This window comes from Seriola lalandi, unplaced genomic scaffold, assembly GCF_002814215.2.
Source record: "Seriola lalandi dorsalis isolate HSWRI2012SDOR001 ecotype SW California unplaced genomic scaffold, Sedor1 jcf7180002054916, whole genome shotgun sequence".
In the NCBI taxonomy this organism is placed as follows: domain Eukaryota; kingdom Metazoa; phylum Chordata; class Actinopteri; order Carangiformes; family Carangidae; genus Seriola; species Seriola lalandi.
In genome coordinates this window covers 286,291-303,145 of record NW_019525468.1, presented here as the reverse complement: position 1 = coordinate 303,145, position 16,855 = coordinate 286,291, and the positions used below count along the sequence as shown (strand labels likewise).

General features: G+C 42.6%; 2 protein-coding genes and 1 long non-coding RNA gene across 6 annotated transcripts in view; 2 read left to right on the top strand and 1 right to left on the bottom strand.

Moving 5' to 3' along the window:
• Positions 1–16,855, top strand: part of hoxa3a (homeobox A3a) — a 31,926-nt gene that overhangs the window by 12,354 nt on the left and 2,717 nt on the right. The window contains exons 2-4 of one of the 3 annotated variants that reach the window (XM_023431013.2): positions 285–425; positions 10,551–10,611; positions 14,477–15,053. In XM_023431013.2, the coding sequence (XP_023286781.1) occupies positions 14,594–15,053 (460 nt within the window). In that variant the 5' untranslated portion in view covers positions 285–425; positions 10,551–10,611; positions 14,477–14,593. Of the gene's footprint in view, positions 1–284; positions 426–5,765; positions 5,858–10,550; positions 10,612–12,147; positions 12,515–14,476; positions 15,054–16,855 lie in introns of those variants that run through there. The other 2 variants (XM_023431017.2, XM_023431021.2) reach the window with 2 other exon arrangements.
• On the top strand, positions 461–4,036 carry hoxa4a (homeobox A4a). Its single transcript, XM_023431027.2, has 2 exons — positions 461–2,368; positions 2,897–4,036. The coding sequence occupies exons 1-2, from the start codon at positions 1,951–1,953 to the stop codon at positions 3,226–3,228; spliced, it is 750 nt and encodes a 249-aa protein (XP_023286795.1). The 5' UTR covers positions 461–1,950; the 3' UTR covers positions 3,229–4,036.
• On the bottom strand, positions 6,922–11,938 carry LOC111673294 (uncharacterized). Of its 2 annotated transcripts, XR_002762081.2 has the most exons (4): positions 11,394–11,938; positions 8,139–8,498; positions 7,776–8,009; positions 6,922–7,568 (listed from the first exon to the last, which is right to left on the bottom strand). It is a non-coding gene; the product is annotated as an uncharacterized LOC111673294 (long non-coding RNA). The 2 variants fall into 2 exon arrangements; XR_015436140.1 differs by lacking the exons at positions 7,776–8,009; positions 8,139–8,498.

Below are 16,855 nucleotides of genomic sequence, written 5' to 3'. Positions count from 1 at the left end.
CCCTGCAAAACTGAAGTCCAAGTCCGGGGTGAATCCCAGGTCACTGCGTCTAACAGATATGAAAATGTCGCCTCTTTGGAGAAGGGGCACGCCTTGTTGTTTAACAAAGACTGTCAATGGGCAAGATTAATCAGAAACAAAATGGAAACGGTGTCACTTTGGGGTCAGGCAGAAGTTATCTCTGTTTAGGGGAGAGAATAGAATAGAGGGGACCAGGGGGAGAAAAAAAAAGAGAAAAAAGAGTGCTTTCAATATTTCTGAAGTTTGGCCTCTTGTTTCTGCAGGCAGAGGCCTTGTTGACGTGGACAGTGTGGATCCGCTTTGTGAAGAGCTGCTGCATCTTCAAGGGACACAGATACAGTGAGCCACCTCGGACATGGAGAGGAAACAGGACCTGGACGTGACGGCTGGTGGCGAGGAGCACGGTCAGAGACTTTTATATTTATTCTACACCTTATAAACATGTAGTTCAAAAATGTAGTTTATTTAAAAAAATATATATATTTAAATATATGTGATTCTGACAAAGGATTATCCTGAATTTGCATAGTTTTCTCCCTAAAAAAATTCACGTTTATTATTATTATTATTACTTTATTACTTTATCGTTATTATCTCCAAAACATATTTTCACCGTTTCAGCACATGACAATGTTTCTGTGCAGCCTTTGCTGTTTACAGTAAAGTGATGGCTGCTGCAGGAAGCGCAGCAGAGACTCTCTTTACCAACATCTTGCAGATTTATATTGACATGTCGAGAGAGAAAAAATATTCATGGTAAAGGTTTTTGTGTTCTTCCAAATGTTTTCAAATTTGAAAAATTATTAGATGAAGTGATATGTATTTATTAGATGTGAGGTTATCTGTGCTGTACAGAGTAATTCTGACATCTCTTGCTAAATGAGCTGCTCTGGTTTCAAATCCCACTGTTTGTGTTGGCATCTGGTTTTAATGCAAAGTACATGTCTGCAAGTGTCTGTCCAGTTTTGTGTTTTTGGATGAGCCTTTCAAAGGCACTTAACACAAGAAAACTGATAATGCGTGATGACCGTGCGATCAGTGTCAGATAAGTTTCATGTGGTATCAGAAGACCAAAAAAAAAAAAGAAAAAGAGGCTTGAAATTGTTGCTGTATGTTCTGGTCGTTCTTTCATTTATATGCATGAAATGAACAGAGAATGGGCCATGTTCACGTGCACAGTGGTTCAACTTGAGAAGCAAATGGTTTGCGTTGTTCGTGTTGTTTGTGTGTTCGTGTGTGTGTGTGTGTGTGTGTGTGTCATGAGCGGGCGTGAAGCAGGTTTTTACTGATACACAGGTCATATGCTTTATATGCAGGCGTGGATGGCCGCAGAGCAGCGGCTCGTCAGTGCTTGGTTAGGAAGCTTTTCCTCTTCCACTATTTTCTTTTTCGACCATTTGAATAGGATCAATACAACCCACTACCTTACACTGTATTATCATATTAACCTATTTGTAGTTCTCTCATTGATCTCTTTATTAGAATTCAAACTCAGACAACATATTGATGTCACTGAGGGTCAGAAAACAGTCTTTTGTTTCTGGAAAATCAGTATTTTCTCAGGGCTGGATTTTCATATTCACTTTCTGTTTCAGAGCAGCATAATTTTTTTCCCTCACATGCAGGAAAGCCTCACCCACACAAGTTTGGCCTCATGCAGTAAACAAGTTAGTTGATTGGTTTTGCTTTATATACTGTGATTTAATAAGGAAAACACCAACGTAAGCCAGTCCGACCAGTGTTGGTGGTACCAGTGCCATGCTTTCCATTGGTTCCTGTTTACATGATGCCCACAGGACACGCGGTGATTGGTGGCGCTTCACACGTGACCAGGCAACTTTGTACATTTGACAGGGAGTAGGAGGGTTTTGTGGAGATCAGAAAAACGACAGCGCGATAAAAATTAGTATTGTTGCACTTCACAAATTAATGACCATGAGTTCCTACTTGATAAACTCCAACTATATCGAGCCTTCCTTTCCTCCATGCGACGAATATCAGCAGAGCGGATACATCCCCAACCCTGGTGATTACTACGAGCGGCCAAAAGATACGGGCTTCCCCCATCACGACGAACCATCCTATCCGAGGTCAAACTACACGGAATCGGGCTACGATTACGGTAACGTCCCCGCCACCGGACTCGATGATTTCGGCGATGGGCATCACGCACAGCCGCAGCCGGTTCCACAGAGCCACGGTCCTCGCCTCACCGCGGCCCCAGACGGTGGCGCAGGGGCAAATGCCAGTAAAGACTGCAGCCTTGCCAGTGAGGTATATCCCGGCGTAGCGAAGGGCAAGGAGCCGGTGGTCTATCCTTGGATGAAAAAGGTCCACGTTAGCACCGGTGAGTTATCGTCACGGTTAAATAGCAGAACCACTGAGAAACAACCACTGGAACACACGCAAGCCTATTGAGGCAGTACTAGTAGCAGCCCTTACAACAGCAATTTACGACTATCGAGCAGCAGGGTCGGTAATTAAGGACCCTCGTAAATTTTATTGCCTATGTTCGTCTGTCGGGGCCATGTGCCTTTGTTGCTTTTTAACCCAAACTACCTCCACCACTGGAGCCGAGCCAAACTGTAATATCCAACCCCGCTGTTTTGTTAATCATTTCTAAGCTTGATCTGTCCCTGGATGCGAGTGCTTGTTCACTCGGCATCTCCACATTAAGGTCATGTCCGTAAACTGAAACAAGACAGAGAATAAAACAAACAGAGCGGCTGCGATTTCCCACCAGATCCAGAAATGTTTTATAGTTTTCCAGCCATGTAATGTCCAGTGGAGGGACTATGTGGGTTTGGAATAAACGCTATCAGCCTGCATGTAACACCTGCTTGCTTGCCTGTGTATGGCTTTTTCCCCCCTCCAGTCAGTGCCAGTTACAATGGAGGAGTGCCCAAGAGGTCCCGCACTGCCTACACCCGCCAGCAGGCTCTGGAGCTGGAGAAGGAGTTCCACTTCAACCGGTACCTGACCCGGCGCAGGCGGGTGGAGATTGCACATACCATGTGTCTGTCCGAGCGCCAGGTCAAGATCTGGTTTCAGAACCGGAGGATGAAGTGGAAGAAGGAGCACAAGCTTCCCAACACCAAGATCCGCTCCTCCAGCTCGGCCTCGTCCTCAGCCTCGGGGGCCCAGCAGCAGCAGCAGATCAAAACAGGCCAGCAGCTTGTCCCCACGCCGTGCACCGCAGGTCTATAGTGCATGAACGAACCCCAACCCCATAAAAACCCCAATCCAGACTGAGATGGCAAATAACACAAGTGGAATTTGTTGGACCGATTCTCAGTATTTTACACACATGGTGTTCTCTCTTTCACCTTGCCTCTGCCATTGGGCCCCTGTCACGTCCTTTGTACCCTTTCCCTCTCCGGTCGTCCTCGCCCTCTTCATATAAGCTTGAAATTCACCTCTAATTGCCACGGTGGCAACTGAAGTGTTTATATATTTGTTTATTATTATGAAAGAAGGATTACGCACACTCAAAACGTAGGACTTGGATCAAAATGTATCATTACAGTTAAAATTGAGTGAGGTAAAAGTAAGTTTGAACTCATTTTTCTATGTTCTGTTTGATTATTGTTCTTCTGTTTTGTATTATTGCTCATGGAAAGTTCTAATATACTTGAAAGATATTTAGCGAGACTCTATAGATGCCTGTGTAGAAAACCAGACGGCTGTTTTAGAGGTATGGCATCAGTCAGAATAACAGTGTAGTTTGTGTGTTTGAGTGGGTTGGTTTACTGTTGAATGTAGTCCAGGTGACTTTCACATTTAATGTACATAGACAAATCATAATGAAGGCACAATAAGCAAAGCATTTCGTCAAGTAGAATTATGTTCGTTGGTGTTGTAAGGTCTAGTTTTATTTGTGCTATAGTGCGTCCCATGTTGTGCTGTGTTCTAAACTGTGAATATTTGTATGTGGTGTCTCAGTAATGACCGTTGTGATGTAGGCTAGTGTAGGATCAAATTGTCCCTGTGAAATAAATATGTACTTCACTTATAAGGCTGACATGGCTTTGGATATTTTCTCAATGCAAATACTGATTTGATTTGAGCGCAACATGTTTTCTTAAAGCCGTGCGTATTAACATGACCTTTATGTATTTATTATTTGATGCATTCCTGATTTTAGGAATTCCAATTTCAAACCCAAACGATATAATTTAGTGCTGTTTATTTTAATTTCATTAGTTGGTCTTTGAATTTTTTTTTATTTTCTTTTAGAACTTTTATTTGAAGCATTTGAATCACTTCCACATTTTTGGAGATGCGTGCGTAAAACCGTGATAACGTGTCTGACCAGTGGATAATTTACTGCGCTACACTTGAAAATGACTTCATAGATCTTTTTGACTTTATCTGAATAGGATAAAAGACAGTTTACAATATTTTATGGCATGTGTAGAGATGATTTGAACTTGTTAATCAGGGCGTAAAGTTGCGCAATTTCTCTTAAGATAAGATTTATACTGAGGGGAAACATTTCCAGCAATGATTATGTGCGATCTTTTCAGAATGAAGTTTTTTTTCTAAAAAATGTATCCCCATGTGCAATGCACTGCAGAAAGAGTGTTCATATGCTAGATTCCATTTTGTATTTCAGTTCTCAACTGGCTGAAATTCTCCGTAATCCGTAAAATGTGCATGAACGTCACGCGTATTTTCGTGGATTTAAATCAGAAGTTGTAGAAATATATGAGGCAGGGATCAGCTGTTGGCCTTAAATGTTGCAAGCCTTGCTACTGACACGGGAATTAGACCAAACCCAAATTGTTAAATGTATCCGGCCACACATATTGTTCTTACTTTCCATTGCAGGGAGATCTCTGCTAACCTCAGTGCACCAGAGTGTGAGTGTTGGTCACTACCTGCTACATCCAAACAATAGAGAGTTCAACCAGGGGACACCGTCGGCTCTGGCCAATCACCGGCTCAGAGCACTCCTTCTGACCCCTGACCTCTCGACACACACAATGTTCAGACCATACATCAGCTCTGAGACCTCCGCGAGCTTTTTTTTTTTCTTCTCATTTTAGAGATTTACCCAGAGACAGCACGGAAACAAAAACTGTGTTTAGGTGTGAATCCCAGCCACGAATTTCTCCCAAATTATTCTTAGAGACAGCTCCTCTGCAATTCATCACAGAAACACCCCTGTCAGAGCGCGTAGAGGGGGCAGATATGAACAGAAGCATGCTGCTATTGTGCACGTAATTCAGTGTGATTTTCAATATGCTTTGGCACGGATGTCTTCTTCACAATATTTATGCCAGTAATGGCGTAATAAATGGATTTACAATGCAGTTAATCGTAAATTAGATAAAGACTGACATTCACCAAAATCCCCAAAGTAAAATCCACAGACTGACACGACCCACATCTTGTGGTTTTGTAGTATTTTTTGGTGCATGTCAATAAATTTATTAACATATACCTGCATATCTAAAATGAAGATGACAGAATTTGCTGCAGAAACGTTAAAGCCAAAGCTCTTGAGCTCTGTGCAGCCCTCGCTGCAGACATGGCAGCTGTGCAGAAGATGGCGTTGAGGCTGATTGGCACCAGTTTTGCGCAGACTCCAAGAAGTCGAACTAGTTCAATTACAGATTTCAAGTCATTTGATTCGCGAATAGAGGTCACTTCCAATGTACTGAAATTTTAATTCGCCCGTTCACGTGACTTGTTGAATAATGAATGCCCCGGGGTCAGAAATAGATCTGAAAATCTGCCTTATTTTCATTTGAAGTGATCCTCTGCAGGGTGCGAGTCACATCTCTTCTCCCCTGACACAACTCTGTCTGCTGGACACAGACCGTCATGACTTGTGAGTAGATTTGGCTGATTTTCTCCTTTTATTTTTATTTTATTTTAAATGTATAAAATGTCCCAAAAGTGGAGTTGTATCATAATCCTGAGGCACATATTCATGGAAATTGTAACATTTATTGTAATATGATCTCTTTATTCGTTATTCTGAAGTTGCTGAAGTCATATTGAGTTTATTATTAAATTCAGATAATCTAGTTTCTCTATTTTATTGCCAAACATTTTAACTTTATTACACACGCGGATGTATTTTGTGCTGAAACATTGTGTCTTAAACATAATTTAACCTTATATCACAGAATAAATATGATGCATGACAGCAGCTGTAATTTCTTATAAATTCTTAAATCTTTGAAACCAAGACAACAATCAAGATGATAACACTCCACCTGCATTTATGAAACAAAGCAAGTGTGCAACTTAGTTTAAAACGAAGTGAAACTACACTACAGATGTGGCTGCAGTGGTGAAATGTAATAAATGTGCAGCTGGAATTATTGTAGTCACTTAAAACTGACATAAATAATAATCAAAAGAAACAGTGTGCAGCTATGTTGGCAGGGTTTATTTCCAAAATGACGAGGTTCTCAAAGATGCAAAAAAAAAAAAAGGAAAAAAAAGCTTAATAGCTGTCTCTATGAATTCTGTCAGTGAAAATTTGATTATTTATTTATTACCTGATATATTCATAAACGACAGACAATGTATTTAAACAACAGGAACAATGAAGAGGACTCATCTGTTGCTTCTAAAAGTTGTCAGGACAACTCAATGAAAGAGACTTTCAATGGGAGTGAACACAATGGCCAATCGACACAGGTTAAACATTAACATTAAGTTTTTAGGCTACGTAAAAATATGTATAATTATTGTTATTATTATTATTATGTTATCAATATTATATTGTTATTATTAGAGCTATTATAAGTAGTATTATTAATAGTGTTGTTGTTGTTATTATTAATTCCCTAATTTGCACTTACCTCCAAAATTCAGCTATTGCACAAAACCCTATTATAAATGATCTGGGAACAGTGACAAAGAGCCAGTAAATTCAACATGAAAATTCAAAATGTTTTTATTACAACCACCTATGTGAGCACAAATCCCCCAGTCTTAGTCCTCCGTCCCAGTGCTGCTCTGCGTCCATGAGAGATGGCTCCAGTCAGCTTAAGGCGTTGAATTTCGCATTAGCCTTGATGTTGGCCGGTGTAAACCTCGCAGAAAGAGTTATCTTCAGCTGAATGTATCGGTAACCGAAGCTTGGCTGTTAAGAGCTCCGAGTGTCAACAATGTGGGAAGATATGGACCCGCCGTCTGGCCAACATCCAGAGGTCTGCGCCTCTAACTCCTCCTCGCTGACAATGATAAGGAGCCTTGATTTGTGTAAATAACTGAAACAATTGTTTTATGCAAAAGCAGATGAGATTTAAAAACATGATCAATCAACTTCTACGTCTACCACTTTTGTGCAAAGGGCAAGTTTGGGGAAAAAAAACAGCAAAACGTGGAAAAAAATTAGGCTACCAGCTGAGGGCCTTCGATTTACGTCTTCTCCTTGTTTTTGTACGCAAAATGACATCCCACTCGACTCTGGATGCCTCTGCCCGGGTCAGGGAAAAGTTCAGGTGTGGTGGCGAAAGGCAAGGTTGGATCAGCCTCCAGTGCATGGTCATGTCGAGCTATATAATCCTGTGACAGCTCTGCATCTGTAGAAGCACAAAGAGAGAACAAAACAACATGTTAAAGACATTCCAACATTCTGTTTAAATAATTATAACCATGCGTCTAAAAGCTGTGCTTAAAAGTTCCCCTGTAGCCCTCAGCATTTATATTCCTCCTCTTCAGTTTTTGGAAGTGTTGAAGGTGAATTAATAAGAGCTGCTCTGCTTCTGTTCCTGTCTTTAAAAGTTTACCGCTCAAGTTGTAGTTTGAGAAGACAAAGGCTGGTGTGGGAGTGGGATGCTGTCCATGTCCGCCCCGAATGATTAATAGTCGTGGTGGGATTTTTCCACGCCCGCTGCTCGGTGTTGACGGAAAACAAGCGCCAAACGGTGCCGAGGAGAGAGAAGCTCTTCCGGGCTAGGGCTTTTGGCAATACCTGGAGTGGCTGAAGCCAGGAGTCTACCATGGCGCACGCGTGGCACACTCTATTAGATAGTGATTGGTTTATATTATTATGGTAAACCACTGTAAGATTATGTCTTAGTCGGCACTTTTGCCAGCCCACCCCCCCCACCCCTCTCCAAAAGCTCCAAAACTCTTCCTTTTGCACAAACCTGTAATTTCTGCCATCACTCAGTTGGTCATAGGAAACGCGTAAGCGCATGTAGGTCTAATGGGGGTCCATGTACTGATCAGTGGGGTCGAGCAGCCACTCTTAGGTTACCTCACCTCCACTTTCCGCTCACTGCTGACTGACACGCACCCCTCACGACCACCAGGACTCACACCCTCCGTGTGTAGGACAGGTAAATGCGTGACGTTTTGTTTCAGTTTAGCCAGCAGCAGCATGCAGGCTTTTGCTGATGGAGAATCAGAGGCTGAGTAAGTGGTACTACAGCCGAGGTCTGACAATGAGGACGGGGGGGCGATATTGAGTTGAGTTCTCTGTAATGCACTCCACAACCCCGGCTGTGCTGTGGAGAGAAAGGAGAGGAGGTTTATTGGTGTGATGAGTAACCATTATGTCACCATTAAGTGGTATTTTGTAGGGAAAGCTCTCTCATTCTCACATAGTGCAAATTGTCACGCTGCAGTGTGAAACACTCTGGTTTTAGCCTGGCTCAGAGCCGCGGCTGCACTTGAAACTCAGCATAATACAGCAGGATTAGCTCTTTCAGCCGCTAACAGGCTCCAAATATATGGCACTTTAAAACTGACAGAACAGTCTTTCCCTCTGAATGGGCGACACGTGGAAAAGCTGCTTCTCTGCGAGAGACTTGCTCCTCTGCCAGATACATTGCAGTGTCACATACCCCTCTTTTTTCTCCCTCCAAACTGATCTGTTTCTCCTCAGGGGCAATGACTGCCTCCATTAATGATTCACGGGCTCAAATAAAAGGGATTTAAGTTGACGTTGCGTGACGTGAGCGGGGCGCATAATACTGCGCGGTGTTATGGCACGGGGAAGAAAACCGGAGCCCCGGTCTGGCCATATGATGCTGATTATATGCGGGTTACCCCCACTTTCCGTGAGGGGAGTCCGGGCTGTGTAGTTTGTTTATCGAGGGGAGAAAAAAGAAAAGAGAGGCAGACTGAAAGACAGAGGATTCCGGGTTTGTGGATGTATTATACTGCTGTCACGGACGGATATGTTTTTCCACGCGGACAGAGTCAGAGCCCGAGCTTTGGGAGGATGGATTTTATTTTGAGGTATTTCCGCCGATTGTTCATTACTGTCGTGAGTTATTGCTGCGCGAGGCAGAGGTCAGTAAAAAGGGTCCAGGGTTTTCGCAGGGCAGAAATAGACAGGTAGAAAGAGGCTATCGATATTCTACTATCTGTTATTAGCCCAGATTCATCATAGTGAATGGAGCGAATCATAAATTGGCCTATATAGAATGTACACACACTATATATAGGTGAAGATTTAAGGTCTTGTCTGGGCCATTAAGAAGGAGGCATTGTTCCATTTCATGCTTCATATGCTATAGCATTACAATAAATCCATTATTAGTTTCTTATTTCTGTTGTGATCAAATATTTAATATCACGAGCAGCTGTTTGGATAAATAGGCCTAAGCGTTTGTAAATAAAGCGGCCATTTAAATATCGGCACCCAAGAAAAAAAAAAACCCAAACAGAGCGCGCTGCCGCTTCAAGGTGCAACCTGTCCTATAAAACAAACATCTTGTGTCTGAACGTGGGGGTTGTTTGTGCGCAAATGGTACATCAAGATGGGCTCCATAAAAAAAAGTAGGGGAAAGCGGTGGGGTTGTGTCGCTCCGCCAGGGAAACGAGGATATAATGGAAGACAGAGTGCCATCCAGGACCGCGCGGCCGCGCTGAGGTCACGGCGCTCCAGCTTGATTTATGGGCACGGGGACTTGGGGAAGATGGTGCGCGAGAGCTAATGACTATTCGATCCGTTTGTGGAGAAAATGCTCACCGGCCAGCAGGGAAACAACAAACACGTTATTTGCATAGGCCCATTTTAATGTTTTTAATGATATTACGCTGATAAGCCTCGATATTCGGCTGCGGTGTTGTTTTTCTGCCAGTATAATCTTTGCACCATGATATTAATTCATGGATTCTCTTCATTAGTGTTTGGCTTGTCTCGTGTTTTCTGAGGATTAATTTGTTGGGTGACATTTAGTTGCTAAATCTTAAAACGGATCTAGTTTGTTACGTTTCCTCGAAGCTGTGAATGTCAATTAAATACAAATACTTGCAGCATGTTGTTAAAATCTAAATTTTCATCCAAATTATTATATTAAAAATACTTGCATCGAATTTCACCTGATTTAGGTTAGCCTATTTTCTATAGACGTTTCTTTCTGCGCCATTTTAACACAAGGCCCAAACAATTACGCACAATAACAATAGCTTTGATTCGTATAATCACGTTTTCCAACTGCGGCTGTTTGAAAATAAAATTCACAATCATATGTTTTAAAGAACACTTTAAAAAAGGTTGTATTATCTTCTGAGAATTTGAAAAATATTTATTCCACTCCTCGTTGCAGAAATCCAGCCAAGTAAATTCAGGCCATCGCGAGGTCTCCGAGACACCTTGAACTGCCTTCGGTAAGTCCATACATCTTTATTGATTTGTGTTATGAATGCTTGATGGTGATATCCGTATTCAATTTCTAATAAGTACCACACACGCCCACCAAAGCACTCGCAGGGGTAGAGAAGCAGCCCGTGGCTTGTACATTTCCTCGCAGCAGCAATACGAGCAGCCCGTGAGCAATAATTCCTTCTCTTCCACTTGTCTTTGTGGTGTAATTTGTCACTATAAAAGTGACGAGGGGAATCGCAGCTCTTGGAGCGGTGCCTTACTCCTTTCAAAAAGCACTTTCTGTGGAAGCCATCTGCCTTGAGCCGCTGTAGTTTACTGCAATGAACTTTTCAAAATGTTTTTTTCTTTCATCAACATTTAAATTTTTTTTTTTCTTTCTTTCTCCCACATCATTTGTATGAAGCAGGGCAGCAGCACCAGCACCTCACTGACATTTAACCCCTCTGCACGGGGCCAAATTAAAGAGAGAGACGAATCAGCATTTTAGCAAAACACAAAGAAGTAAATAATTATACAAAGTGACTTCTCCAGTCTGGAAAAGAAAAAGCCGAGTTGGCTAAAAAAAAAATCCTCACGCGTGAATTTTTGTCCCACTCACCCTCCCACGCCGTCCGTGTCTTCCATCTTTTTTTTCTTTTTTTTAAATTGTCATTGAATTTTGTCTCAGAGCCTGGAACCAGCAGAGAAGCTGCAGCTCTGGACGTGTTTACAGCCCATAAGAAGCTGAGAGGACATTATATATTTTTTTTCATTCTTTCTTTTTGGCTGCAAACGCCAGTATTACCATGCAGAGGGATTCCCCTGCTGCCGGCTCCCCTCTCCCCTGCTCCTCGCTGCATGTCCTCCGCTTTGCCCTTTGGTGATGAAACTTCTTCCCATTTTGCACATCCTGCTCCTGGTGGGATTCTCCCTTGATATACTTCGAACACGGCTTTGATCTGAGGTTGTTGAGCTTTCTAATCTTTAAAGAAAAACAAAACAAAACAAAAAAAAAACATATGTTGTATTCTTCACACAAGAAGCCATGCAGGCAGTGGAGTAACAACCTGGAGCAGAAGTGCAAACGAATTGCGCGTCCTTGTGCCAAAAGATTGAGGAGCATATGCAAAAAATGCGGGTTAATGATTAAGCTGTGGATAGAAGCCCTTTATGTCCCATGGAAATAGAAAAGCAGCGTGCTCAGCGCCTGATTATTCCTTTGTATTCTCCCTTCTCTCCAACATCTCATCCACTGGGCTCATAATTCCACTGCAGGACGTGGAGTAAATAATAACAAAAAAAAAAAAAAAGATTTAAAACACTTTAGGGATGGACTTCCATGCTATTTGTAACGATGTATTTTTTTTTCTAGACACGCTGCCTCATTTGGTTGGGGGAGGAGGAGAGGCAGCCACTTGATTTGAACTGGCTTTCCAAGGCGCTACTTCATTTGCATAATTTTTCTTGTCTATGGTGACGCTCTGGTTCGGGGCAGTTCACTGGTGTCTGCATGGTACTGGTGAAGGATCACATAGTCCAGTATAGCCTTGGCTGAGTTTAATATTGGTATGAAGCCCTGGCTATTGCTCTATAGCATGACGATAAATTCAATCTTGGGGCCAGATAACTCTTATCTCGCTGACCTGACTGCTCACGCCTGCTTTCGTAATCTCGGTTTACCCATCCACGTCGAGTAGGAAAAAAAGAAAAGGAAAAAAGGAAAGGGGTTTCTCTCTGCTCTTCCTTTTTTTGTTGTGGCTGCTAATGCCTGGTTGTATGGCAGGGCGCAGTCTGCTGCTGCCTCTGCTGCTGCTTCACCCAGCCAGCCCTGCCTTTAAACTTTTCTCTGGATTACTGCTTTGATCGATTTCGTCGCTGAATGAGAAAATATTGCTCGGTGCTCTGCATTCGTCGTCAGAGGATAAGGTAAGCAGGCCAGAAATAGGCTCCCTCGGTTGTAAATGGCGGAGTTTGTGTGTCGCGCGGTGATTTATCACCGTATGACTTAGATCTCGGTTCAGGAAGAGTTCACACACACAGTCAGGCAGCCAGATTTCTCTAACGTGGAGCAGAGGGCTGCGCGCACAGCTCAAGTCTGTCTTTTGTCTCTCTTTCTCTGCCATTTATGACTTTCGCAATGGCTCGCCTGGAGATACACACCACACTGCTTTCTGATATCTTCTCCAGGTCATCATGAGAGCAGATACAGTGAAGACACCTTCTTTCAGTCTGCGGTTTAGCTGCGTTGAGATCAAGCTGAGGGCTCATTTTAGACTGATTTGCTTGCTTGTTTTGCCCGCCTGCACAGACCCAGTGTTATTTCGTCATTTATTTTCCTTTCACTTCACCTTCTGCTCATTTGATGAAAATACATAGTAGTTTAGCCCGTGTGTCTGCTCTTTGGCTTTCATACAACTATGGACCGTGAAATAAACAAGTAACATTTTTATTGCTGGCTACAGCCCTAACATCGTTATTGTTGGGCTCAGGTTTTACTATCAGACACAACGCCAGGGCCTTTTAGTTCCAGCAGTTAAAATGTGAAGTTATAGGTTTGCAGTCAGTTTAGATTGTATTTTTTATTTTTTATTTTTTATAAATGTTATTTTTCTATCTGCTCCCCTGTTTGGGGCGACGGGCAGTGCAGAGTGCAGACAAAAGAACTGCATGATTTCAGAAGCAAATGACTAATGAACAGGATGACCTTTCATTTGTACTGAGAATTATTTACTTTTATTTAAAACTATTGCTTATTATAATTGTTATTACTATTATTATCATAATTATTATTTTTATTATTACTACTATGCATTGAATTTTGCTATTTTTCGTGGCTTTGGTTAAAACACATTAATTATTTCATTGGTAAGGTCACATTATAAAAGATAAGCAAAGTGACCTGTGGCTCTGTGGCTACTATGGTTTATAGTTTCCCCAGTAATCTGTTAGAGGCGGATCCCCATGGTTACCTGCGTGAGTTATGGTGCTTTTAGCAGCAGGCTCTGGGTGTGCCATCCCCGGGTCTCTGTCCGCCTCGGCGTACAGCTCACCGGGTTTGGCTGCTCACCGGGTCGCTCACTCAGTGCAAGCCGTACCGGCCCACTGACCCTCCCCATATATCACCGCGACGGGCCGCCGCGCAGACAGCACCGACAGCAGTCATTATTATGGGGCCTGCAAGGAAAAGTTCACACTGTGGTCATGGAGATACACGAATGCCCGCCCGGTTTTTCAGGTTTCCTCTTGCCCCTTCCATTCATCTTGCAGCACGCAAAGAACAAAAAAAAAAAAAAAGAAGAGAATGCGGTTGTTTATGTTTTGCACCAGCTGGCTTTTACTGAAGGAGGCTGTTTTTTAAACTAATAATAAAAAAAAACAAAAATAGCGTTAAACTTTCGTGAGCCGCGGGGAATGTTTTCGTCTGCTACCAGGAAATCAGATCCACTGTTGACAGCCCTTTGGTAGAATAACAATGTAACAGAAATATTATATTCCTGTGTGGTAACCCGCTAATAAGCTTCTCCTACAGCTCCTTTTCTTACCCACAGCTTTTTTTCCACAAGTTTTGCTGTAACTGTGTATTCACTTTCATTGTTAATAGGCTCAGAGTTTTAAAATGTCATGCAGTTTCTTGTTAGGTCCTAAAATTGATTTGGCAATCTGAAATGCTTTTGAAAAGGTTTTTTTGTTTTGATGTTGTTTGGCACAGATGGTAATACAAGGTTAGTGCGTGCCTTTGTGCCCTTTGTAAGCCATAAGGTAAACGGTAATAGTCTACAGGACTGTTGGCCCTATCTTGCCTCCATAGTCTCCAGTGTCAGGCCTGTATTGAAAAGTAAGATGGATCGCCACCATTTCTTCTCCTCACAGTGCTTCTTGTAACCCTAGGTTCACCCGAGGAGGCCATTGGCGGAGAGGCGTCACGTGACCACGGGGTGCCAATGTTATTCTACAAGGGTGTCAAGACCCTGTCAGTTTCTGAAATAAATATTGGGAAACGGCGAGATGCAAAAGGCAACCTACTACGACAGCTCCGCAATTTACAGTGGCTACCCATATCAAAGCGCAAATGGCTTCAGTTATGATGCCAATCAGGTCCAATATCCCCGGGCCTCTCATGTGGAAAGTGAGTACCATCGACCTGCCTGCTCCCTGCAGTCTCCTGACGGCTCCGTGGCGCTGCAGAAGCCGGGGGAGATGGCGGAGAGCTGCGACAGGACCACAGCCATTCAGGCGGCGCAGTCTAAGGTTCATCCCGAAAGCAATCAACCGCAGGTGCCGGTGTCAGGCCCACCCCCTCCCTCACAATCCCCCGGTGCTATCAGCCAAAACACGAGCAACGGGTCCAACCAGCCCAGTGCCAAGAACGGCTCCCCGACCTCTGGCGCTCGCAAACACATCTTCCCCTGGATGAAGGAATCCCGTCAGAACACCAAGCAGAAACCCACCAGTAGCTCCAGTTCAGGTACCTCCAACCTAAACCTGCTGACACACACACACACACACACACACACACACACACACACACACACACACACACAAAACAAGATAGCCTCTGACCACAAAGTTACATAAGTTTTGTTGAGGGAGAACACACATACATAGAGGGTGTGGGTGGGTGTTCAGGTAAGGAGTTAAGATAGACGGGTGGGCAGAGTGCAACAGGACAATAATGTGCCTGGAAAGGTTATATTTTTTAGGTGCCAGTGTCAGAAAGGTGTTAATTTATCTTTAAATCAGTGGTTTCTGGTTTTATAATATTTTATTTATATTTTAGTTCACTTCGTAGGTTCCTAAGGTTATTCACAAAAAAACAAACCCAGAGTTTAATCAACTCCTCCACCACACATCTCAGGGTATAGAGTATCCACATTATATATTTAAAGGGAATGATTTCTCCTCTAAATGATACCCCATAACATGATTTACTGTAAATATACTATAAGGTTGTAGACTGTAGAAGAATCACGTGCCTCAACATTGGAAGTAGATTCCACCATTTGTTCCCTGTGCCCTGCAGCTGACCTGTCCCTACTGTAAACACGCATCTCCACTGATCACATAATGTTCCCGCAGGGACAACAAACAAACACGCACAACAGTTGTTCAGTTTGTCCTGCTGTTTTTATTAGAGCGAAGCTTGGTGGGTCCGAGTGTGGGGGGGTGGGGGTGGGGTGGTCGTGGGGTGTTTGGGTGTGTTTATTTACATAGAACAAAACCGAGCTAAATAAAAAATGTAGAAATGGTCATTTCCCATGACCTTCTTATTTTGTAAATGGTGTGGGTAATATTTCAATTAAGGTGCTGGTAGAAATGCAAAGTCATGTGGCTTCATTTTGATTTATGTTTGTGGAGGGCGTTTTCTTTAGTTTTTAACAACCCGTTAAAGTGCTAACATTTATGGAGGGCCATTTACGCACGTTTTACGCACGTATGCAAACCAGACCCTGCTGTTTTGAAGAGAGGAAAACTTGGTGGGTGAAGGTGGGGAGGTTGTGTTTTGGGGTTTTTATTAGAACCAACCTAAAAAATCAAGACATGCTCATCTTCCAGTTACCTTTTTGTTTTTTTGTTTTTTTTGTTTGTTTGTTGTTGTTTTTTTAAATAACTGAAGTTGGTAATTCTCTAATCATGTTACAGGTAGTTTCGTGCAGTAAAAGTTGAAACTCCAAAGAAAGGTGGCAACTTTCATTTAATTATTTCAAGAGTCGTGTTTAGGGAAGGTTTGGGTTACTTTTTGACAACAGGTCGAGTTGCTAACATGTATGGAAACCCTTTTACGCATGTTAGCAATCCACATCCTGCTGTTGAACTGGAGGAAAACTTTGTGTGTCAGGGTTTGGGGGGTATTTACTGACAAAAAAAATCACAGTTGACACATTATGTTTGTATTTTGTAAATTACTTTGGCATTTTAGGTAGTTGTGTAGAGTAAGAAATACAAATATGAAGCAAAATGGTGCCCCTTACTGTGATTTATGTTGAGACGGTGTTTTTAACAGTTTGAAAAGTGCTACCATTTATGAAAGGCCCTTTACGCACGTTTTACGCACATTCTGCTGTTTTGATTCGAGGAAAACTTGGACAGTTCAGATGAGTGGGAGTTGTGTTTATTTACACAGAGCCAATCCAAAGATTAACAGATGCTCATTTCCCATGTCCCTCTCATTTTGCTTAATATTAGTGTCCTAACTAAGTTATAGGTTAGTGCAGAAATGCAAAGCAGTGTCCGTGTGATTTATGTCTGGGAAAGTGTTTTCATTCGTTT